Here is a 25986-nt window from a genome sequence, read left to right on the forward strand (position 1 = left end):
TCCTTGATGGTCATAAAAGTGCACCATTTGTCGTTAATCGTGGCCTTCGTCCAGGGTGCACTCTATCCCTAGTACTATTTCTTCTCAGCCTTGAGCCATTTCTGCGCTCAGTAGTGAGAGACCCTTACGTATGCGGTCACGCACTGCCTTCCAGCGGTGATGTGAAGGTGACAGCCTTCACTGGTGACATCACATTATATCTCAGGAATGAAGATAGCTTAACCCGTAGCCTTCGAATTTTCATTGATTACGAAAATATTTCAGGTGCTGTGGTAAATTTTTCAAAATGTAGTTAATTGTTCATTGGTTCACCGCAGGCACGTTTAAGTCCATTTTTCAGTCTCCAAAAGAGCAATTCTCTTCGTATTTTAGGCCTTGATTATACCTATGATGGCATATCAGACTCTGTGTGGCTCTCAATTCTTGAAGATGTAAGGCGAAATATCCAAGAAGTTCAAGGGTATATTTACTCTATTATAAAGAAGGTAGTTAGCACAGTCTGTATTTTGCGGCCGCGCGCTGTAGGTTTCTCACCATGTACAGCCACCATTAAGGGTTATTAGGTCCTTGCAGTCCTTTCTCGATTCCTTCTTCTGGTCGAGCCGTACAGCACTTGTCTGTCGCGCGGTGCTTGGGCAGCCACGTTCTCGCGCTGGGTTCGCGTTCCCATCAGTGTCTGTCCGCTTCCGGCTGCTTTCTCTGCGATTTCTGCTCCGCCTGTTACAGTGTCATAAGTGTCCTACGCGTTAACGCGATTGGTATTTCCTTGGCGCAAAAAATTCATTACATGTTACCGGGGGTGCACTTAAATCGCGGACCAAAAGTATTACACGCACATAGATTTTACTGCACGGCCGTGGTATTTTATCGCCCCCAACAACATGTATGTCATAATGTACACGTTCTCCAAACGCGTGTAGCAGACGCTATGTCAGCCTTACTGCTTCGTCTAGTTCCCCGAACGCACCTCGCATGTTCCAATAATGTGTCAGGGGATGCGATAACGCAGTTATTTCTGCCTGGCCGCCCACGCGACTTGATGTGGCGTCTAGGGTGGCAAGGGATTTCAGCTGGTGACAGGCTAGATTGGCAGGGCGTTGTCCCATCTTCGCTGTGTCTGACTCGCCCTCTTCAAGAATCCGATAAACATGCGCTGCTGCACTGCGTCGTTGCCGGGATATTTGGGAGGGCCCTCTATACTGGTTTCTGTGGTCTTGGAGTTAACCACTTTATTACACCTGGTCGCTACTCACGTGCTGCTTCAGGCGACTTTAATTGCTGCGGGGCCTTTTGTCTATGGCGCAACTGGTGCGAGGCAGTTGCCGCGGGACGTTGTTGCCGCACTTTGTTTCCACTTCTGGCGAGGCTTTACTTTGAGCTACTGTCATTTCTGTCAAAGGAGTTCTCCTTGCTTGGAGAAGATGAGTTGCTTCGTCAGTGGTCATGCTGTTTCCTGTCTGTGGCTCATGGACGCGTATGGCTTAATTTCCGACCAGCCTGTTTCTTGTAGCCAGGCCATCAGAAGTACTTATTTAATGCGCACAGCATAAAGGTGCCCGTGATTTCTCTGTGTGTGTGTGCTCTCGTACACATGACCATTTTTGTATACACACATCTCGTGCAAAATTGTATAAAGTGTTCTGTCACATCATCAATGTACGTAACCATTGTGCACACTGTATATATGGAACATCTTTTGTACATGTGACATTTAGTGTATGTGCAACTGTGCTTTGCGTGGGTATATGTGCTTTACTTTGGTGAGTGAGGACTTGGACATCACTTTGAAAACGTGCCGTGTTTCGTGTTTCATATGTTTTCGTCCAGGAGGAATGGAGCGCGGATTGTAATTCAGTGTTCATACCGTCTCTTGTCGAAACAAACTTATTCTAAACACACAAGGGAAACGTTGTTGGCGCGTGTCCGACTCCTCTATACGAATGTGCAACGGTCAACCAAGGGTCAAAAAGAAGCCGGAGAACCTGAATTGCGAAGGCAGCAAGGCGACGATGCAAAACGGCAATGCTCAACGGAGGCCAAAGCTCGCAGACGACAGCTTTCTAAACGTATTCTTCAAACTGAAGCTTGCAATGTCTTACCTCAGGAAGAAGAATAAAACACAGATTTAGGAGGGAACGGCGCTTCGTGTCTGTTCTTAGACTTCAATGGCGCAGTCGGCGAACAGCCAGGTTTTAGACGAACCAGCGTTAAACAGAGGGCTTCAGAAAATTCTTTCTATTCCATCGACAGCACTTCAGTGCGGAACCGCAATCCCACGGATTCAGGAAGTGCACTTTGTCGTGACCGTATATTCTTAGGCTGACGCTACCCCCCCGCTCAGACATCCCACTTCTTTGCCGCATGCACAAGGGAAGAATGTATCACTACTTGCAACCACCACCGCAGCGACCTGCCACAGTGGCCACGTATACTTTCCAGGGCGCCACGGAGATTCACGGATTGAGCAACGCTGTTGATGTTACCCATGATATCTCTGAACTGTCACAACAGCTGAAAGCTATGGCCAGCTGTTTATTTACGACATTGGTCTTCTAACTAATACAACTTCTTCCGAGACAAGAGCTCTCAAATTCAATGGTTTCCAAGAAAATCATACGCTCCGGATACGAACCGTTGATTCCTTAGGCGAACATTATGCTTGCACTGAAAACGTCTGCAGATTTTTGCTGAAAGAAACTATGGTATGCCTCCAAAACCTGGCAAGGGTACTCCTGAAAGCACAATACCATGGGGCCCAGTCGGCCAGCTGAGCTTCGCAGTGATGAAATCCTGCGAATGACGGAATGACACATGGCGAAATGCGTGTGTTTGCCAACAAATATGAAAAATAAAATTTTTTACTGTTCGTTATTGACATAAAAATTGTGCTAATTATTTAACTACTTTCATTCTCAGAGAAAAAAAAACTGCGTAGTCGTGTCTATGGTGAAGTTGACATTAGGCGGCTTCAACCCGATGGCGTTTGCATCATTACCGACTTTCGTGAGATCGAAGTCGTCGTAATAGGCTAGAATCGACAGTGATTCGATGAGGCTGGTCATCATGAATATCATTAAACCGGACTTTGGGGTTTCAGTCTATTGTAGTAAGTGTGAGGGTTTGCTCGATTTAGAGCACATGCTGTGGCGCTGCTTGGCGTTGGCCGGTGATGGTTCTCGAGATGAACAGTGGTGGCAGCGGATGCAGCACAGTGAAGTGTTGGCGGACCACCTCAGGGCTGTCCAGAGGGCCCGTGTGACGGCAGAGGGGCTCGGCCTCTCTGTACCGACATGTGAGCGGCCCGCCTCAGTCCCAGACTGATCCCTCAGGACCTAAATAAAATTCTTCATACCATACCAAATGAGGCTGATGAGCGGGAAAAAAAAGCTGAAGCTTGCAGCAGGCCTCAGGAATATAAAAATAATTTTTGACTTGCATCATCAACAGGTGTGTTATAATTTCAATGTCGATAAAAATTTTTCAATATATGAACACAGGCCGGTAAAAAAGCTGCCACTTGTAGAAAGGTGAAATCGCTTGAAATCTTAGCACAGTGCTAAATTTGTCAAATTAGTGACAAAAACCTATATCGTTGACAGGGCGGCCAACTTTCGGAACGAGTAAATTGACAGTGGAAGGAGTTCGGCTAAAACCCAGAGCTGCGAAATAAGGTGAGAATGCCGATAGAAATTGAACAGAGACGCAGTCAGCCCTGTGGTCGACGCTAGCGTTCGTCAGCTCTCGGGCGATTGCCTATATAAGCGAGATACGTGGCTGCCAGTCGTAGCAGGGTGAGTCGGGGCTTAAGTTTCGCACTCTAACTCTGGCACAGCACATAAAATATTTACATAGTGCCATTCTTCGATGACTGCACGGAGAACAATCTTCCCACATTCACTGTGCGAACAATTTGCTTTGTGTGTCCCCTATCACATTCTCCAAGCGGCCAACATTCCTTATTGATGCCCTTAAAGGTCCCACAACTATTGAACACAAATAAGTATTAGGAGTTATTCACGATGACTTTCCTTAAGTCGACAGCCTTTTGGCCTTCCGTATCTGCTATTGAAGAGTGCGGATATAGTATAAAGGGTATAGGTATAGCATGACAAGGTACAGCATGAAAGACAATTAGGAGACCTGACAAATCCTGCATGTATACTGGTCAAGCTTCTCGCACACGCGTCACACTGACGGGGAAGTATTTCGACAAATACAAGCAATGGGTACGTCCTAGCCAACCGTATACCCAGCCTAGTGGCCAGTAGATGCGACGTAGTATGACGTACTAGCAGTGGACAGCGACGAGCACGGGGCAATGGCGCGCTGGCCTTGCTTGGCCACGTAAAGCCAGCGCCGCTTGGAAGGGCACGGCCTAGTGCTCGTTGCAGCTTCCTATTTTCTGTTTCGTGTGCTCTCACAGCCGAAGTTCCTCATGCAACAGTTCCGCAGGTAATAATATTTGCCCACATCAAAAGTTGATATGTCTTGTGCGGAGAGTTTTCTTGAATTTGTCAATTGCGATGAGGCTGCTGAAACAAATGTTCAAAAGTTAATGCATATATTTTTCTTATTTGTGTATATTTGCCGCGTATCACCTTCACATCGTGGTCGCCACAACTGACAACATGTCCTTGAAGGCTGTGGCCTTTCATTTGAAAATGACCGTATTTATAGCGAAGCACTCTAAGGCAAGGATCCAGGGATTTCTTCGTGGCGTAATATCGACCGCAAACTATCATCAATGTCTCATACGCCAATGCAATGGCTCATACCTGCTTAACGCAGAGGCTACAAGAACTCAGCAAACTGAAGCGAACAGTGTATGCATTCCTTGCAATTACGCATAGAACAAACCGGACAACATATAATTCAAGAAAGAACAATCTCAATGCAAGCATCTGAACCGCATAATTGATGATAAGGAGCTCCTGCACCTACGTGCAATGCGGAGCACGTAGCCAACTCCGCACTCGTTTCCCTGTAAATATTTGTGTTAGACAAGCTGCCGTGGCGACGGCAGCTTGTAACGTCGGGAGTGACGACCCTAGGCTTTCGTCCAAAATATAACCGACCTATCAGTTGCAGCACTGCTATGGTTGGCAGCGTGCTGTCAGAATCACCATTACTCCTATTACTAGCCAGGGTGTCTACCAAGTTGACATTTCCAAATTCCCTGAGTTTTCCAGGTTTTCCCTGAGCACCTTTGCGAAATTCCCTGAATGAGCCAGAACTTTGTTTTATGTTAAGACAGGCTGACACCACGTTGCCCGATGCTGTCACTCTCTAGTAAGCATGATGAAACAAAAAAATGACTTGATCCAGTTTGAATAGTAAGGAGTAATATCAATTTATTTAAAAAGAAAACAGATGGAAGGTGTTAATAAAATGCACAGCGAAAGAAATGGTAAAGCCCATTCCAAACTGAGTCGAACATTTTCAAATACGAATGAAAAGGAGATGCGTACATAAGTAAATATTTTTTAATATCAGCTATTTCTATCAACTGATAGCAAGCTTATCTGTATGAGGTCCTGAACTTTGTCACAACTAAGGTTCTCTCTCAGCAGCTGGGAAGTCAACCTCAACTGTCCTGACATATTCAGCCCGTACACAACATCTCAGTGTTGGGTTTCACTGCTTAAACAATTTATTTTGGTTTGGATGAGGGACACCTGTGTCTCAGCGTCAGCCAACACTTAGTTTTTTTGCTCGAGCTCCTTCAAAAAGGCGGCGGCACCCTTCCTTTCCCGTTAATTCCTCAGTGCGTCGGTCCTTTCTCTTCTCATCCTCCTTCTACAATGCTTTCACCACATGGATCATCTGAAGCATCCTCTTGGTCAGTTGTACAGTCAACATTTGATTTTTCGGACTTCCGAGGGGCCGCAAAAAAAATTGAAAAAAAAAACGGGCAGTCTGAAATGAAAAAAATTAATGCATGTCTTTAACTGCCTTTAAGGGCTAAAATTACCACAGGCACGTCTGAAAAAGCTCTGAAGGCCTGCCAGTATGCTTATTAGGCATATCAGGGCTTGTACTGTGACAGGAGACGGGGTGCACGCATGTGTAATTAAGGAACACATACTGTGTCCCGTGACAATTGTCCCCTTCCCACGCTTGTTATGCTTCGCCGCCTAACAGTAATGTGCTGAGGCGAAGCTAACTTTCGGAGACTGGCATTACGCAACGCGCTGTGCTTTGCGAGCTTCAAAGCCAATCGCGAGGATTACAAAGGCGGAGTCGGTGCCATTGGTGATAGCGGCGAATTCTTTCAATGAAAAAAAACAGCACCGCACGGCAAGAAGCTTAATAGCGAACATAGAAGCAGCTAGGCCTAACGTTGCCGCGGTGGTGGTTACGGCTGCCAGCGGATCTGCCTGCGAGAGTGCCGGTTCGAGGCAGCGAGATAATCAAAATAGCGGCGGTGGCGGCTTTGATTAATGCCATTTCAGACCTGCAGTCAGGGCGATATACATTGACTATATGGAGTACGTGGTGGTGCCGCAAAACCGTGCAAATTATCGGGCATGTCCGAAAAATCGGGCGTCTAGAGAATCGGTCGTTAACTGCTCTGGCAATACATCGTGCCGATGACACGGCGTCAATGACGATTCGTTGCGATTCCTCTGTTACTGGAGCCAGCATTAACACGACTTTCGTTCCCTTTCAATGAAGAGACAGCTAATTTTCCCTGATGGAAGCACAAATTCCCTGAGTTTTCCCTGAGTTTTTCCAGACTGTTCAAATTCCCTGAGAATTCCAGGTTTTCCCGGTTTTCCCGGTTGGTAGACACCCTGCTAGCATTACTCTAAGGTAGCAATACTGCTATTACTCTAAAGCCATAAACCATCGCACAGCCATCAGCAGTTGTAGTTGTGGCTTTCAACAGGTTCAATGGGCATATGTTTTCGCAGGACCGGGATGGTAATTCAATTTTTTTTATAATAGCTTTCTCCGCAGAAACACAATGTAAAAAATTTGTTAATCTAGGAATTAACGGAAATTAGTGGGACATCATATCTTATAGCATTTGCGCACTATTATAAACCAAGTATTTCCATATTTCCACGAGCTCCCTGGAAGAGTACTTACCGCTCCACGGAAATGCTGCATAATTCACCGCCTCTTCTTCCACAATGGCCTGAAGAAGAAAGAAACGAAATAATATAAGGGTGCATTCGTTTAGATAAAATATATTGTGATCAGTGTACGATCGATATGAACAAAATACTGACGGCGCCAAAAATGGCTGGCCGTGTTGCAAACGCCATTGCTTATGGAACAATATTTTGTATAGAGGAGCGTGTGAAGATTCCAAAATAAACTGTAAATGGACTGACAATAGAAAAACAGTAATGATGCAGAATAACTACTAAGGCTTTCGTTCAATGTAGAAATGACTTTTCGTAAGGGTATTGCGTGGCTACTCATATTTGCGTAAAATTTTCACACAGTGATAAATTTCCCGCAGTATAGCTGCGTCTTCATAACACTTTCAGATTGTGACAATGTTGTCACTTCCTAGCCACGGTGAAGAAATAAACACTGCCAAAACTGAAACGTAATTATGTATCTTCTTACTTGGACTTGTGAGATATCGGTAACGAAGAACTGTACTGTAAAGAAATGTCGTGTACGTGAAGTGTCACCTATTTATACATCACTCACCGTAACGTCCTGTGTAATAATCTTGCTGACAAACATTGGAGAATGCAAAACTACGACTCGAATTGCGAAGTGCCCACATTCTTAACTCAGACGCCCTGGTTTACTTTAGAATTCCCGAAACATTCACCAACTTTCGCTTTTTGTATGCAAGTCCTCCATCTGCTATCGAAGCCTGCGTGCGATTCAGGTAATTATAGTGCGAACAAGGAGGAAACAAGACTTACTTTCCTACAAAAAAAAAAACACGTCAGGAAGAAGGAACGCAACCTGACTTTTGTTTTCATGCTTACGCCTGGGGCAGGGTGTCATCCGTGCAGAAATTCTGCCCGTTTGGATGCCTGCTGGGCTCGGCACACCAGCTATCAGTGGTTACACAGGTCCGAGCAGGACTAGACGGCCACCCACTGTTCTATTGTGGGATGTGTGGTGGTGGGTGGTGTCATTGCATGGGGAGATTCCCATGTGTTATGATAGGGCGATGCTTATTCCTCATAGTGTGGGTATTTATCGTTGAAATTTCGCGAAAATATGCCGAATTAGGTGCGACCTTTAAAGGGACACTAAAGCGAAACAGTAAATCAGTTTAGACTAAGAAAGCATTGTGTGAGAACTCTGCAGGCAGTCATTTCAAACTAATAGATTGATTATTAGACGAGAAAATGAAGGTCGAAGTATCAGTATTTGAATTTCGCGCCGAAACCCCGACGCTGGTACGTCAGTGTGACGTCAGGGATTCCAAAGTATGTTTTCGAACTTGGGCTGGGTTGACTGAGTAAAGGCTCGCGGAACTTGCCATGTTTAACATTTGGTTCCTTTAGAACACAATGTAGTCAATATGTACCGCTATTTACTTAAATAGGCCCTAGAGGATGCGTCAAAATCTATCACGTCACAGCGGCCAGGTGCGAGACCTTGAAGGAGGCATCGCCACCCGTCTTTATTTCTTGCGCTTCTACTGGATTAACAAGCGTCTTATCGTGCGACGCACCGAGTCTCCACACTGTGAGGTGTGCAATGTGACTGAAACTATAGGTCATGTGCTTTGTGACTGCCCTAAGTTCGTGGAAGAGCGTGATAGGTTGGTCAAGGACCTTACGCGCCTCGACAGTGCACCGTTGTCGGAGGATATTATTTTAGGCTCTTGGCCAGACGCTCAGTCGAGTTTTAAGGCCATCAAGGCATTACTGAACTTTTTAAAAATTACAGGCCTGGACTGCAGACTTTGAGCATGCCCAATTGCTTGCCATATTTTCTACATCTTCCTTCTATCGTCATCGTCACCCATCATGCACCTCTTTCTTCCCTCTTTCTTTCCCACTTCCCCTTCCCCCAATGCCGAGTAGCTGGCTAGATGAATATACCTCAGGCCGACCTCTCGGCATTTCGTGTCATTAAACTTCTTTCTCTCTCTTATCGTGGTAAGAGTGGTGTTTTTGTCGTCGTAGAAATGTAGTTTACTGATGTAGATGAAATTTTTTTTCCCTTTAGGGTCCCTTCAAGATTGAAAAGCTGAATGAGGGTGCCATACAAAATGCGCCTGCTGCCTTCACATTCATTACATACACCGGCTTTAAGGCAGTAATAAAAAGCTAATCATAAAGTGTTTGTTAATTGGTTACGGTAATTCTTTAATTGTAACGTTAATTTACTGATGTTGCTTTATTATTACCGTTAGTCAGATTTCGGTAATTTGTTCTGTTCTGTAGGGATAATGAATGTTTGCCACTAAGTGGCCAGTCTCCGTGCATGTCCACCCTTTTGACTATTCCGGCTGATGTAATGGAGTTATGCTATCCGCAACAAGTGCTTTTCAAAATTGTGCAAAATTTTAAAATGATCACTCATTATGTGACAGAGTACAGTACAGATAGCAGGAACGCGGGCAAAAGAAGACGCCCTCACGGTAATAGTTACGTCTAGTAGTGCTGCTTGGCCCCTCGACTACCTTAGGACATTCCACTATTTCTGGTTAACATCCTGCCTTCCGTTTTTATTTTCTCCTCCTCCCCCGACCAAAAACGCCACCCAGCAATTCTCGTTCATTTACTTTGAGCCTCGAAACCGACCCAATAAAAAGAGAGTTACTACATTCACGATAGTTTTGGGAACTGTTAACGTCGCTACGCTGTGAAAATGCCTTGAGTGTTATCTTTTCCTCTTTCATGAAGCCTTTTTTTATTGTGTTTGCATGACCTCTCGCCGCTTCTCTGAAAGTCTAACAGTTTTGAAAAAAAAATTAATCTCTTCTCGAAGCTGAGAGCGAGCTTCGGTCCCCCAGCACAGCAGCCTGGGACACTTACCATCAGGCAATAATAGGACACATGCTTCCATCGCACCAACGGCAAACAACAATTTGACCTAATCGCCAGGGGTCCCACGACGCGTAGCACAGGTGTAGTCGAGCGCATGCCCGCGCATGTTTGCTTGCAACGCCACAAGAACGAAATAGACGAATCGATATAGAAATTGAATAAGTTGTTCACCAGAGTTCGCACCACACAGATGCGAAGATGTACGTCGGATGTGCGCAAGCGTTCGTTGAGTTTTACTTTGACGTCTTGTGGGGTTATGAAAAGAATGAACTCACCTGGAAAGATTCGCCAAAGTAACTCTCTTTTATCGCACGAATTGCGAAGCTATAGAATGCACCAGATCCATAAACATGGTCGTTTTCTTTGCTATTGAAGCCCTTGCCGTTTATCACTGCGAGTGGCTTAAGCTCGGAAAACTTCAGCTTGCATTCCTTGCTTTCATCGATCCCACCGATCCCATGCTCGTATCTGAAAGAAAAGAAGCACACATTTGTCGCACATAGTAAAGAGGAATTTCAGAAATGGGAGGCATGTTAGACATAAGTATCAGTTTATTATTACACCTAAGTAGATACTAATGAGTTGGAACGCGCCTTCGAATAAACTCCCTGTTTCTGACAAAAAACATTCTAGAAAGCCACGTTTACATTTCATGATGGCTTGGTTGCAAAAAACAGGCATATCTACACCATTATGCGAAAAAGAGGTGAGGCGTGTAGATATGCCTCACAACACGAACGCAACTTATCCACTATTGCGTCCTGTCTGCACGTCTCACCTCTTGTTTGCATAACGAATCCTTACCAACTAGCGCAGCTTTCTTGTCATATCTACACCACTTTTGTTTATCGTTGAATGCACCCCATTCTCTTCAAAAACGACATAAATGAATTGGGAAGTGGGTCCTGTGAAGTGGGTTTAAAGGGCTGTGGAACTGCTGCTGGATTAGAAACAGTGGTGCACTGAGGAACGGAAATGTAGTTCAATCTGGTCGAGTGTTTACGCGTTAGCGCTGGCCGCTTGCTGACGAACAAAACAAGCTCTCCCATTATTGCGCATGCCAGGTTGAAGATTAGAATGCACATGATTTGGTATTGCTTCTTGGTTTAAGACATGCTATTATCGACGACAACTCGCCTTGTTAGCCCTTATTATATAAAAAAAAGCAACCAGGGGCCCTATAGCGTAAAACTATTCCAATATGTTTTTATCAAATATGCGTAACCACCAACGCAAGCATCGGGCGGTCAGTCGCAGGGTTGTCTGAACAGACCAATCAAACGCTCTCCTCTTTCATGGAAGGTCACTTTTATTTGCTGGAAAACGAATAACATTGCCTGTACTGAGCGGGTTGTCTTATCTAATTGGCTGACAAGAGGTGATGAGCACGCTCAAGGGCAGAGGGATTCAATGGGGCTGAGCCACTGCACTCGATAAACGGATGAATAGGGTGGTGCCGGCGCCTGTGATTGGTCCATTTTCTCTTACTTAGCTTGCGGTGGCTTGTCCAAAATCGCTTCATTCAACGGCAGCTTAATAATGACGCTAAAACAGGTACTCAGCAAAGAAGGGTTGGAAGAATGAGGTCGCAAATGTGCCGAAAGTTCTCGAAAACGTTATACGGCCACGCAAAATGTTTTATTAAACGCAAACGAATTCATGCTCTACGGCAGGTGTGAGTAACCAATGCCTGAGCAATCGGCTGCAGCCATCTTTTATTCCTTTCGGAACGGGACAGCTTGCGGCTTTCAGAAGAAAAATCACTTTTGTTCTGCATATTCATGCACCTTTAACGCGTACACGTCACTTTGACGCGGTGAGCCCTCGCGGCTTTGTGACGTCACGTGACATGCAGGTGAAGTGGCTGCAGCCCGAAAACTTTTGACCAGTAGCAGAGGGCGAATGGCGAAAAGCGTCGAATCGGAAATAACTATTTTTCTTTTGTTCAGTCCAAACATGCATAATCAACGTGTACACGTCATATCAGACAGGGAGCTATCGCAGTTTTCGTGACCTTGCGTGACAGACAGGTGAAGTGGGGGTGGTCCAAAAAAGGCTTCTGACCAATCGCGGAGGGCTGATTGCACAATTGGAATATAAAAGTTTAGAATAGGGGCGCTATAACGTAAAACTATTCCAAACTTTTCTTTTGAAATTATGCAATTAGCACACCGCGACTGGTCAAAAACTTTTTTGGACCACGCCCGCTTCACCTGTCTGTCACGCGACGTTACGAAAACCGCGATTGCTCCCCATCTGATATGACGTGTACACATTGATTATGCATAATTTGACCGAACAAAACAAAAATAGGTATTTCTTACTCGACCCTTTTTCGCCGTTTACGCTCGGCTATTGGTAAATAGTTTTTGGGCTGCACCCACTTCACCTGCCTGTCACGTGACGTCACAAAACTTCAAGAAGTCACCACGTCAAAGCGACGTGTACGCGATAAACATGTATTTATATGCCGAACAAAACTGAAATTTCTTCGGAATAGCCGCAGGCTGCCCCGTTCCGAAAGTAATAAAATATGGCTGCCGCCGATCACTCAGACGCTGGCTACTCGCATCTGCCGGAGAGCATGGGTTTATTTGCGTGTAATAAAACTTTTTGCATGGCATGTAACATTTTCGATAACTTTCGGCACATTTACGCCCTCGTTCTGCCAACTCTTCTTTGGTGAGAATCCGTTTTAGCGCTATTCTTAAGCTTCCATTGCATGCGACCGCGATTGTCGACGAGCAACCACAAGCTAAGTAAGAGAAAGCGGACTAATCGAAGATGCCCGCAGCACCCTATTCATCCGTTTATCAATATTCAGTGCACTGGCTCGGCCCCTTCGAATCCCTCTCCACTTGCATGGTTCTTCGCCTGATGTGAGCCAATTAGATAAGACAAGCCGCTCAGTGCAAGCGATGTCTTTCGTTTTTGAAACAAACAAAAGTGAGCTCCATAGACGAGGGGAGCATTTGATTGGTTTGTTCAGACAACCCTGCGGGTGACCACCTCATGCTTACGTTGGCGGCCACCCAAATGTGACGTCAGGAGATTGGAATAAAAATATATTCGAATAGTTTTACATTAAACGGCCATAGTTTTACGTTATAGCGCTCCAGGGCGACTGCAATCTGCATGGCAATATGAAGTACTTTTCCGACAAAAGTTAGGGGTCTTGGGTTGAACTCCTGCCTTTCTGTCGGCACTTCAATCACATCGACGGTGAAAACATCAGTGTACTATCCTGCTTAATACGTCCGCTCCGACTCATTCGAAAAGGTGTGCGTGCTGGTCGCGCGAAAGTCACTCGATCGGGCTAGTTTCTAGATAGTGGTGATGGCATTAACGAAGAACATTCATATCAAGCCTTTCGAAATATTGAGCTATTATGTATTCTATATTCATCGCCCACTGCCAGAAGTGTAGTTAAGCTGCTATAACAGTGAGCTAAAAACTATCATTGAATATATTTTTCGATTTCTGACGGTTATTGGCTTGTCAAGATTAGGGACGATGAAAGCAAAAGGTTACAGATCAATATTTCCCCAGGACATCATGGTCCGAGATAGATTCATCCATAAAATTTACACCGAACACCTGAGCAAACACTGTTTTGCCGAAAAGGAATATTGTTCTAGCAATCTGTGGAGATTGCATCTTTCACCAGGCACGGCCTCCAAACGTAAGCAAATGGTCACAACTGCGTGGAAAGTGGCAGAATTTCTGAAAATGTCAAACATACGAGGGCCGGCCGTGAGTTCGACTAAAAGCCAGTGCTACTGACGCTGGAGCTGGCACGATGCGCCTAGTCTCAAATTGGAGGCATGTGAGCGTCGGGTTCGCCTTAAAAAAGAACACTTTAAAACTACCTCCTGAACAAGGAAAAGTAGATCAAGCAACGACATTCCAATATTTGGAGTCAGCCCGACAATGTCTTCTCATTTTCTGCAGTTGATGAGTGGTCCGCAGTGATGAGTGGTCCGCATGTGGGGCAGACCTAGATGTTCTGCGAGGCATTGGTCACGGCTTCCCACTCGGAACAGCTCACGCGGAACTAATGGGGAATCTGCGGTTGCGCACTCAAGGTGTGAAGATTGAAAAAGCCCGCATGCTGGGCTCATAAAAATCGGTGATAGTTACTCAACGGAATGGTCCTTCCAAGGTGTGTGTACTTCATTGGAGCCATAGCGGTCTGCTACAAATACAAACCCACAATGCAGGTTTGTAAAATATGTCGGTCCACGGATCATCTACCAATGTGTGCCAAACACCCGATATCAGCGTGTGTTTCAATTGCGGGGTGCTCGCCGCGAGTGCTCACCGAAGTGTTCCATCAGTGGTGACGAACACGCGACGGGCGACCGTTTATGCAGAAAGAAGCTAAAGAACATCGCCCCCTGTACTTCTCGAATCGAGCAGCGTCAACGAAATTTGTTGTGGAATAATTTGAAAAAAGACTCCCTGAAATAAAGCAACAGTGACCCCCACGATGGTTTAGCTTGGAACGGCAGGAATCGATGAGCCAAAGGAAGTCACATTAAGATCACGATCACGATCAAGACCTGCATCGAGGACGTCCCAAACCAAAGCCAACAAACCAGAGGACAGTACTTGGACACCGAACCTCAAGAACACCTCGGCCAATAAAAAGGACCGGAACCCCCCCCCCCCCCCCCCCACTCCGGCAGGAACCGGAGTAGAAGGAGCAGCTGCTGACCAACCAAACAGTCAGGTGAGCTTGGTGGGGGCGGTAAAGTCCAGTGCTCTACTAACAGACAGTGAGCAATACAGAAAAATCGTAGATGAAAACAAAAACTAATGAAAGAAAATGAACAGCTTAAGATTAAAATGGCGGCCGAGCACAAAGAATTCCAATTGACAATCTCCTCATTGCAAAATAAGTTCGAAAACACAATTAAAATACTGCAGGCCTCTGGCCCGGCTGTCAGCCCTGAGGGGAACAAGACGGAAATACATCCCACCCAAGAAAGCAAACTGTAAATAGGCGAGGGAAGAGGTGACGAACGTCTTGGCATCCCCACGCATAGTCACAATCTTATAAAACAGATCCAGAACCAAGTCCGCGAATATAGAAGTAGCATTGCGTATCTCCACTAACTTTTAACGAATTTTATGTAAGGCATAAAATCGCTCATCGCCGAGGAATTAAGAATCCGGAAACAATATGTAAACAAGACTGTGGGAGACTTGCCGAAAGCAAATAATAAGAGCCCTCTTATGGACCGATTGTAACCCACAAACCATCAAATGGGGGTCGGGACGACGTGGAGGCTCTCGTATATCATGGCTCAAACTAAATTTAAACGCGAGAAACAATCAGAAATTTGGCAATAGGATTGCCGCACTTTTAACAAGCACCCTGCTGTACATAAAAATTATATAAACGGTGCACGAGTCCGACCGGATGTAGTACGCCAGCAGTAAATTGTCCCCAACGTGGTCAAGCGGCGAGTATATTACACACTGCTAAATTCAAAATATCCCCGCGTGGCCACCTTGGTGATCAGAACTATCACGGCCAAATCAGAGTAGATAGAAAATCTTCAAATCAATCATCAAACAATAAGCTTATTGCCTCTAAAATGAGGCCAGGCAAGAACTATAATAGTAAATTTGCACAGTCCGCCCAAATAAACAGGAATGAAGATTTTAGCAAACTCCTTGCAGATGCTCGGGTACTGAGACTCAGGCACCAAGGACCACTTTGTGGTGCTGGGAGATTTCAACGCTCCCAGCGCCGCATGGGGCAATCCAAAAAACACACCCAAGGGAACGAGTTGCGAACACGCTGCATCCAGGCTGGCGCTGAGCTTGATCACGCTCCGCACCATGCCCACCAGGATCGGCAACATCATGAGTAGAGACACGTTGCCGGAACTCGCTTTCACACGCAACATCTGCAACGCCATCTGGACCAAGCTAGGTAAAAATATAGCGAGTGGTCACTGTCTCATCAGCATTTCCTTACCGACTCCCAGACTATGCCGGGTGGCGGGGACAATGTTCGAACTACACTACCCTCCACCCACAATCGAACTGGAGTCCATGGGCGAATGATCCGATTTTATTACTGCAGCACACGGGCAGGCATTGAAATAGATTACATGGAGGTGGAAACACCGGTGGTGGATAGCCACCTCCTGAGCTTGTGAGAAAGCAGGCGTAAGCTGTAAGAAAGGTGGCGAAAACAACGTTTAACAGAAACGTTCTGAGCAGGATCGCAGCTCTGGCAGAGGAAGCAAATTGATATGCTAATAAATTGGCAACTGAGGGGTGGTTCCACTTCTGCAGTTCGCTACAGCGAATACTGAGCACCACAAAAACCTGGGCCATCGTGACGAATATTTTAGACCCGGAAAAGTCCAAATCAGTGACAACCAGAACACTGCAAAGAATCGCCGAGTAATTTCAAGGCCCTAATGAGGAATTAATAGAGGCTCTCAAGCAAATATACGTCGAAGCGAGTGCGGTACAGCCAACCGGAAAAAACCTTTATACCTGTGTCCAAAATGGGAAGGTGGACTTCCGAATATCCACGGAGCTGGTTTTTGTGGCAGCCCAGGCACCCAAGAATACCACGTGGATACCCTTTTTGCCACAGTGAATGATTTTTCACCATTTTACGGACATTCCTGTACATCCTTTGGTGGCGTCTAACAAGCACTTCGGAGACCACGCCTTGGCCTCCGGGGCGGCTCAGTGCCACTCGTCCACTACCATCATGGAATATCAAGTAATGATGATGATGTGTGGTGTTTTGTGGCGCAAGGGCCAGGTTTGTTCAAAGAGCGGCATGACAAGTGGTAGTGTTAACGATGTATTATGGAAGATGTGACTTGGCTGTAAAGTGGCCTAAAATTAGTCGCTGTAAATGCGTAAAATCTATGTACTATAAAATTATGGCAATGGCTAATTACGAATACTATGAACACTAAAATCCATGGTAGAAGAATGATGCAAAATAAAAATATATAGGATGGTAAAATTACTTGAAGCACTGCTGCCTCTCCAGAGCCCTTGAAACACAAGGGCCTTGAGGCATGTGCTATACTAAAGAGCTATCGCAGTGGCTTCGTCTGAAGAGAGGACCCGATACGAACATGTTGGGCTAAAAACATGCAAGACAACATCTTTCAGAAAACGTAGGACTGCGTTGGTGTCAAATAGAGGTTCTGGGTCGAGTAGCGTTACGGGATGTAGGGGGATGTGCTGCTGGTATGCTAGGGAAAAATGTCTCCTTCTTTCAGATTCGGCTGCCCGACACTCCAGGAGGACGTGGAGGACGGTCAGCCTCTCCCCGCATCTACCACAGGTTCGAGTATCATTTCCAGTGAGTAGAAAGTTATGCGTGCCAAACGTGTGTCCTATTCTGAGGCGACAGAATAGGACATCTGTTCGCCGTGATTTTGTTACCTAGGGCCAAGAAACTAACTGTGGCTTTATTACGTGCAGTTTATTATTGACTTCTGCGTCCCACATCCTGCCATACGTTGCCAGTGGTTTCGCAGTTTCCTTCTAAAGAAAGGCTTATGGTCTGTGACAGTGACCGAAGCAGTAGGACCAACTGCATGCAATGAAATGGATGTGGCCATCAGGTCCACTAGTACGTTTCCCCCAATACCCCTATGACCAGGTACCCAGCATATAATCACATGTTGGTTAGATATATATGCTTTACACAGTGCGGAGTAGAGTTGATTAATTACCGGATTTTTGTGGCTACAGAAAGACATCAGGGCCTTCACAACACTAAGTGAGTCCGTATATATAACTGATTTCTGGAGTATTGATTAATTTATATGCTTTGCGACCGAGAGCAGTGCGTAAGCCTCAGCCGTAAAGATACTAGTTTTCGGATGCTGTACTTCGGTTTCAGAGAAGGATAGGCCGACGGCTACATAGGACACCCCGTCCTCTGACTTCGATGCATCTGTGTAGAACTCCGTGCAGGAGTATTTGTGTGTTTTGTTTGTTTATTTGTTTATTGAGAAAACAACGCTCAAGAGCGGTTGCCAATGTGCTGGAGTTCCCGGAAATGCATTTGGATTTCAATCTCTGGAGCCAGTTTTGTAACTTGCATGAAGGATATATCGCATTGTATTAGCTGCCACTCCCAAGGAGGTAGCAGCTTGGCTGGATGCATTGGGCGAAGCTCGAGGATAGGGACACGCATTTCGTGACTAAGCTCCCTCACACGCAGCGAGAAAGGCTGTCTTACGGAGGGAGGATTATGAAATAGTGTAGCATATGTCGTATCGTTAATGGTATTAAAACACGGATGTTGAGGATTAGAGTGGAATTTAAAAAATATGTTTGGCTGATGTATGTTCTCTGCAGATGAAGTGGCCACTCATTTGATTCTGCATATAAGCTTTTAATAGGACTTGTTCTGAAAACTCCAGTGGCCAGTCGGATTCCTAGATGGTGGACCGGATCTAGCATCTTTAGCGCGCTCGGGGCTGCAGAATGATAGATCACGGCACCGTAGTCCAACCGTGATCGGATGAGGCTCTTGTAAAGATTCATTAATCATTTCTTGTTGCTGCCCCATGTTGTGTGGTATAACACTTTAAGTAAGTTCATTGTTTTTATGCATTTGATCTTGAGGTACTCAATGTGTGGAATAAACGTTAATTTCGAATCAAGTATGATGCCTAAGAACTTGTGCTCTTTGTTCACAGCAATTTCGATACATTTCCATACATTTCAATACTGGATTCTGCAATGAGCCCTCGATTTCTTGTGAAAAGCACACAAGAATTTTGTTGGGCTTAACTTTAAATCCGTTTTCTTCTGCCCATTTGGACACTTTGTTCAAGCCCTGTTGAACTTGCCTCTCACATAGAGTAAGGTTACAGGATTTGAAACCTATCTGTATGTCGTCTACGTAAACAGAATAAAAATGGCTGGTGGTAATGAAACACGAAGGGTGTTCATTTTCACGATGAAGAGCGTGCAGCTAAGTACACCTCCTTGAGGTACACCAGTTTCCTGTATAAAAGGTCGCTACCATACATTGCCGACTTTCACGCAGAATGTACGATTGGATAAATAGCTTTCTATTAGGACGAGCATATTGCCACGGATGCCAATTCCCGACAAGTCTCTCAAGATTCCATAGCGCCACGTAGTGTCGTACGCCTTCGCCATATCGAGGAATACGGATAGGAAATATTGTTTATGTAGAAAGGCGTCGCGAATGTTTCCCTCAGTGCGCGCAAGGTGATCGGTTGTGGACCGCCCTTCTCTGAGGCCACACTGAAAGGGATCGAGGATATTGTTGAGTTCAAGGAAATGTACAAGTCTGCGGTTAACCATTTTTTTCAGAAAACTTACAACGACAATTTGTAAGAGCTATCGGACGGTAACTTGACGCCAAGGAAGAGTCTCTACCCTGCTTAAGAACAGGGACCACAATCGCTTCTTTCCATGTGGATGGGAGGTATCCCGTAGCCCAAATAGCGTTGAAAAGCGTGAGTAGTGTAAGTTTGGTGTCAGTGTGTAAGTTTTTGATCATTTCGTACATGACTCTATCAGGTCCCGGTGCAGAGCTTTTGCATGTGGTCAAAGCAGCTCTCAACTCTGCCATACTGAACTGCTGGATATGAGGTTCATTCTGTCTGGATTTTCGTATTATTGGCTTACATTCGTCTACTTGTTTGTATTTCAAAAAGGATTGCGAATAATGGTTTGAACTCGACACGCTCTCAAAGTGTTCTCCAAGTGTGTCTGCCTGATTTTTCAGTGTTTCACCTTGTGTGTTCACCAAAGGAAGTGAATATGTTTGTCGCCCTCTTATCCTGTTAACCCTGTTCCAGACTTAGGCCTCATCTGCATAGGAGTTGATAGCAGGTAAAAACTTCTGCCAACTTCCTCTTCTGGCTTGTCGGCGGGTTCGCCTGCCTTGGGAATTTACTTTTTTTAAATTGATGAGATTCTCCGCAGTGGGGGAGGCGCGTAGCAACCCCCACACATTGTTTTGTTTCTTACGAGCGATCCTACAATCGTCGTTCCACCACGGGACACGCCGTTTGCATGCCAATCCATTTACTTGTGATATAGATTTAGTTGCGGCATCTATTACGAAGGCTGTAAAATATTCCACGGCAGCATCAATTCCTAACGAGGACACGTAATCCCATGATATACTAGTTAAGTTTCGGAATTTCTACCAGTCTGCTGTCTAAGTCTTCCACCTAGGAGCCTGTGGTAGATATTCGTTGTGTTTAAGTGTTCCTAATATTGCGGGGAAGTGGTCGCTTCCGTAAGGATCGTTCGTAACTTCCAATTCTAGTTCAGGCAGTATGGACGTAGAAACTATGCTCAGATCAATTGAAGAAAAGGTATTGTTTGCAAGGCAGTAATATGTAGGTTTCTTCGTATTCAGAAGGCACGCACCAGAAGAGAAAAGGAACTGTTCAACAAGACGACCTCGCGCATCTATACGAGAGTCGCCCCACACGGAGCTGTGCGCATTGAAATCGCCAAGAACAATGTAAGGTTCTGGCAATTGATCAATAAAGATTGGACTTCATGCTTCGTTAAGTTGTAATGTGGGGGTATGTAAAGAGAGCTAATAGTGATAAGTTGGTTTCGAAGAACTGCTCGAACCGCCACTGCTTCAAGAGGCGTTTGTAGCTGTAACGGTTGACACGCAATGCTTTTATGGATGACCATGGCAACACCGCCCGATGATGTGACACCGTCATCGCGATCTTTGCGAAAAGTTATATACTGTCGGAGAAAGTTTGTGTGTTTTGATTTTATTTGTGTTTCCTGTAAACACAGCACTTTTGGATTGTGTTGGTGAATGAGATCTTGTACATCATCAAGGTTTCTCAGAACACCTCTGACTTTCCATTGTATGACTTGTGTATCCATATTTAAAGTGAATCGGTGCTGTGTTTAAGGAAACGGAAGTGATGTCTTAGATTACGGAGCTCTTGCGAGGCCCTGTAACCGGGGTTCTGCCTTTTTTGAAGCGTTCGAGGAAGCCTCGCCGCTCCTTAGGCACTTGGAGCATTGTGGGGATACGTGTTGTGTTCATTGCCTCTTGTGAGGCGCCGGACACGCGCTCTTCAGAGCGAGAAGTTTTTTGAGAGAGTCTCACCTCGGAAGGCGAGACAATGCGCCCACCAGCCCGGAGTTCGATGGGGCTCCCTGGGGGATTTGGCTGCGCCGGCTGGTGCCAGCGCTGGAAGGGGCCTCGGAGGTTGGGGCAGCCTCGGCTGCACCCAACTTCGGGGTCGATGGCCCTGTCTGCTGTGTTGGCGTAGCAGCGTCAGCTGCAGCCGCTGGGGGGCGAATGGCGTCACTGCCGCGTCACTGGGTGTGGGTCAGACAGCCGCTGGAGACCGTTGTGGCGCTGCCCCCTGACGCGCCACGTCGGCAAAGGTGTGCTTTGGCTGGAAGGATACCCGCCTGTGCGCTTCTTTGAAACCTATGTTTTCTTTTACTTTGATCGTTACAGTCTCTTTTTTCCAAGATTGGCACGACCGCGAGTGCGCGGCGTGCTCCCCATCGCAGTTCACACAGTGGAGAGTGTTTTCACGCGATTCAGCGGAGTGCTCATGAGCACTGCATTTCGCACAGGTTTGGCGGCCGCGGCAGTTCGCTGAGCTGTGGCCAAATCGCTGGCATTTAAAACATCTCAGAGGGTTTGGGACATTTGGTCTGACCCGGAGCTTCACATATCCTGTCTCAATACTCTCAGGGAGCACACTTGAACCAAAGTTGAGAATTAGATGTATTGTTTTGATCTCTTTTCCATCGCGACTTAGCAGAATTCTCTTAACATTGATTACGTTTTGATCACTCCAGCCTTATAATAGCTCAGCGTCCGTAAGTTCCATCAGGTCATCATCCGAAACTACACCACGGGTGGTATTCATCGTGCGGTGCGGGGTAAATGTGACTGGGACATCTTCAAACGATAGAAGGTTAGGCAGTTTCTCGTGTTGTTTTTTGTCGTGGAGCTCCAAAAGGAGATCACCGCTAGCCATCTTTGATGCTTTATATCCTGGTCCAAATGCCTGAGTTAGAGTTTTTCAAACAACAAAAGGTGCGAGTGTTCGCGCTTGTTTTCCTTGTTTTTCAGAATGGATTACATGGAATCGCGGGAAAGTTTCTTTTTGGCGTCCAAAAAATTCAAAGATTTCTTCGGTGTACCCTCTTTTCAGGGAGCGATCAGATAGTGGAGGGAAAGAACTAGCCATAAGTGGGAGTGTATTTTTCGGCGGTAGCGCCAGGCACACACCATGGAGCCCAACAAGGGGACGCTGCAGGGCCTGTAAAACAGGGCCTACAAGCGCCAGCTGTACGCTGCCGCTATAACGAAATATGATATAACCAAGCTTGGCTACTCACACAAGGTTAACCCTTGCTGCCAGGAAGGTCGGAATTAATAAAGAAATGCGAAGGAGACAGGAAAGGTGGAAAGTAAGGAAAAGACGAAGGCTGTAGGGAGAGAGAGACAGGAAAAGGCAACTACCGATTTCCCCCGAGTGGGTCAGTCCGGGGGTGCCGTCTATGTGAAGCAGAGGCCAAAGGGGTGTGTTGTCTCCGCCGGGGGGCCTTAAAGGTCCAAGCACCCAGCATCAGCTCAACCCCCAGGATCCCCCTTTCCCCAGACACGGCTAAACCGCGCATGGCTACACGTGGGAGGTTCCAACCCTTGTGTGTTCGGGTACGTGGTGTCGCCACACACCAAACGCCTGCTTGCGCAGACGCCCCTGCGGGGGGAATATCAAGTAGAGGGGGAAAATATGCTCCTGGAGGAAGTCACTCAAGAGTAGGGATGGCAAGCCGCCGGTGCTAGAAGAGCTGGCGCCAAATCGCGGTAAGCTAACCCGAATGCCATGCCAACGCCCGTGGCTGGCCATAGCTACAAGTCTAGCGGCGCAGCGCTTAAGACCAAGAATATTAGGGCAAGCCAAATGCCTGTTCTTCCCAAAAGAAGACACGAAGATCGTTATTAGACCAAGAGGTGGGCAGAATATTTCCAAAATTGGAGCGGCCACGGTGGCTGACGCAATACTTGCAGCCTCCGGCATTAGCCAGCACGAGCTCACACAAGACACTCTGTGCCCGAACCTATAACAAAGCGTCATGGTGGCCAGAACTCCCAAACGGGAGAATGCCGATCGATATACACGCATCAAGCAAATCCGCATCACAGGCACGATCCACGAACTCTGCGCGTACGAGACAGCCCCGCACTCCACGTGCAAGGGGGTCATACGTGGCATACCGTTACAAGACGACCCAGCGACGGTGGATGGCAAGATTGTTAACCAGACAACCATCTTGCGCTAGCAGCCAAGAGAATCCCTCAGACTGGGACCATCATCATCGCCTTTGACGGGCAGCGGGTATCGAATTTTGTCAGGTACCGAACGCTCCTGATGAAATGTTCCCTATATCGAAAGCAAGTTCACGCATGTGGCGCCACGCCTGTGGAAGAGTCGGGCATCGCGCCGATGTATGTCCTACACCGAGCGACGTGATCTGTCGGGGATGCAGCCTGCCAAATCCTGATGAGCAGCATCAATGCGACCCAAAATGCAAGATCTGCGGTGGTCCGCACCTTACAGCCGGTAGAGAGTGTGCGCAAAGATTCAAGACGCCGTACACCGTTCGCCGTCGACGCTTCGAGCGTGCAGGCAGGAAGAGGAGCTCCCCACGCCATCGATCATTCGATCCTCCGATCTGCAAGCCTCATCCAGCACCAACCTTAGGGACAGAAGACGCTTGCACTCGAGAAGCCGCTCTACAAGCCGACGGGGCTCCAGAAGTCGCTCTACCTCAAGATCGCGACTCACATCGCCTTTTCCAGCGCGCTCCATCTCCAGAAGCTGCTCCAAGTCCTGTACTGGGAGCGACTCATCCAACAGCTCACGTTCGAAGACTCCCAATGGCGGTAAAGGCAAGTCCTCTCTAACATGGGCTGATAGGGCCCGTGGCTACCAAACGCAGGCGTCCAACTCTCAAGACTCGCACGACCTGCGTCTCACGGATGAGCTCGAACTTAGGCGTGCCAATGATAGTCTTAGGAAGAAAAACGCTCTGTTCAAGCAGGAAATCAGCCGTCTAGCCGCCGAGATGGCGGAAATACGAATATTGGCGCTCACACAGCCAGCTTCTCAGCCGGCCGCACGCTCTTCGGCCATGGGCACAGTGGAGGCCCCTGCGAAGACGGTTGCAGTGAAGCGGCATGCCATGGATGACTCAAGGGGAGACGAGATGGTAGAACTCCTGTCTGATCTCAAGAACGCCATCTCCAACTTACAGACAGGTCTCTCTCAGGTACAAGGAATGATCGCGCACCCTCAGCTGAGTGTGGTCGCCCTCAGCGCTAGAACACTTAGGCTGGAGGAGACCAGCCACGGATATTTCCCAAGCACATCTACAGCACAACACCCAAAGCAGCACAACGTCATTGCCTCACCGACAGAGGGTGCCATTATGAATGCGGCCCTTTCGCAATCCATTCCCAAGCCCAAACATGGATACCAGAACTAACGTCATAACAATTTGGCAGTGGAATTTCGCAGGGTTCGTCAGCAAACGGGCGACCCTGCGACAATACCTAAAAAGCTTAATGGACAAACCCCAAGTAATCGCCTTGCAAGGAACAATCACATCATCACCTATCAAGCTCCTCGGTTTCCTTACGGTGGCTTACACTGAAGGAGGAAGGGGAGTCGCTATCCTTGTCAGTAAAAAGTTCACGTGCCTTCAGCGAGACCTTTGTCCCGCGCACAATGGCATTGAGTACGTCATGGCCGCACTCCTTGTCGACCCCCTTATGCAGCGCTTAAGAAGAAACAGTATCTTCATACTGAATGTTTACTGCAGACCCAGCGTTCACAGAGCCAGGCCTGGTGGTATTCTAAAGAAGGCCGTGCATTTGGCCGGCTGTCAGCCTCTAGTCGTCATGGGGGATTTTAATGCCCAGCATCAGGCGTGGGGCTATTGTACCAATACGAAGAAGGGTAGAGACATATGGGACGCGGCAACGGAGGAAGATCTTACGCTGATAACCGATAAAGACTTTCCAACCAGGAGGGGGAACTCGGTGTGCCGAGATACGACTCCTGATCTTACCTTTGTCAAGAACCTGGAAAATGTCAAGTGCACCAACACAGCCATCGACCTCGGCAGCGATCATTGCATCATCCCAGTGGTGATCAAGCCTGCCCGTAACAAAACGAGGACCTTTAGGTTCACTGACTGGGACTTGTTCCGAGCGAACCGTTCCGAGCGCGTCCTTAACGATGATATGGACCCAGACTCTTGGTGCGACGAGATAAAGAAGGATGCGGCTAGAGCCACCAAGGAGGTGACAACCAACCTGGAGATGGACAGGATGGACAGTAGGCTGGCGCATCTATTGGAAGCCAAGGAGGCACTCCTCGCGAGATGGAAGACTCAGCGCCATAACAGAAGACTACGCAAGGAAATTTCCGATATAAACAAGATGAAAGAGGCTCATTGCAAGGTGCTATGCAAGCACCAATGGGACGAGCTGTTGCGACTCTGTGGAGGGCCAGTTCAAGAACGGTAAAAGCTGGGGTCTCCTTAGGCACCTACTGCTCGATGGCAACGCCAAGTCTAACCAGAAGAGAGCTTTGGCGAAAGCTGTCCATTTGGCCACCAACTCGACTCCAGATGAGGCAGTCACGGAGCACCTCATAGACAAGTACCTGGCGGCCACGGGCGATCCGGTGCCTCCCCCCCTCCAATTTCCCGAGTACGAAGGGCGTGAAGTATCATCTATTGACGAGGATTTTACCCTGACTGAGGTCAAGTGAGTTCTCGCATCCCTCAACGGCAGATCTGCCCCTGGGTCAGACGGGATCACCAACAATATGCTCAAGCATCTCGACGACGACCCAATCGAGTTTCTTACGCACAAGATGAACGATATCTGGTGCAGCGGCCTCATTCCCAAGAGCTGGAAAGCAGCCTACACAGTAGTCATACC

The 25986-nt window shown here is 47.0% G+C and overlaps 1 protein-coding gene across 2 annotated transcripts in view; it reads right to left on the minus strand.

Annotated features, from left to right (window-relative positions):
- LOC139056980 (uncharacterized) overlaps positions 1 to 25986 on the minus strand; it is a 227560-nt gene that overhangs the window by 59265 nt on the left and 142309 nt on the right. For both annotated transcript variants that reach the window (XM_070534767.1, XM_070534766.1), the window contains exons 3-4: positions 10256 to 10448; positions 7093 to 7141 (exon numbers count right to left, since the gene is read on the minus strand). In XM_070534767.1, the coding sequence (XP_070390868.1) occupies positions 7093 to 7141; positions 10256 to 10448 (242 nt within the window). The remainder of the gene's footprint in view (positions 1 to 7092; positions 7142 to 10255; positions 10449 to 25986) is intronic.

The sequence above is a fragment of the Dermacentor albipictus genome, chromosome 3 (assembly GCF_038994185.2).
Source record: "Dermacentor albipictus isolate Rhodes 1998 colony chromosome 3, USDA_Dalb.pri_finalv2, whole genome shotgun sequence".
NCBI classification, from domain to species: domain Eukaryota; kingdom Metazoa; phylum Arthropoda; class Arachnida; order Ixodida; family Ixodidae; genus Dermacentor; species Dermacentor albipictus.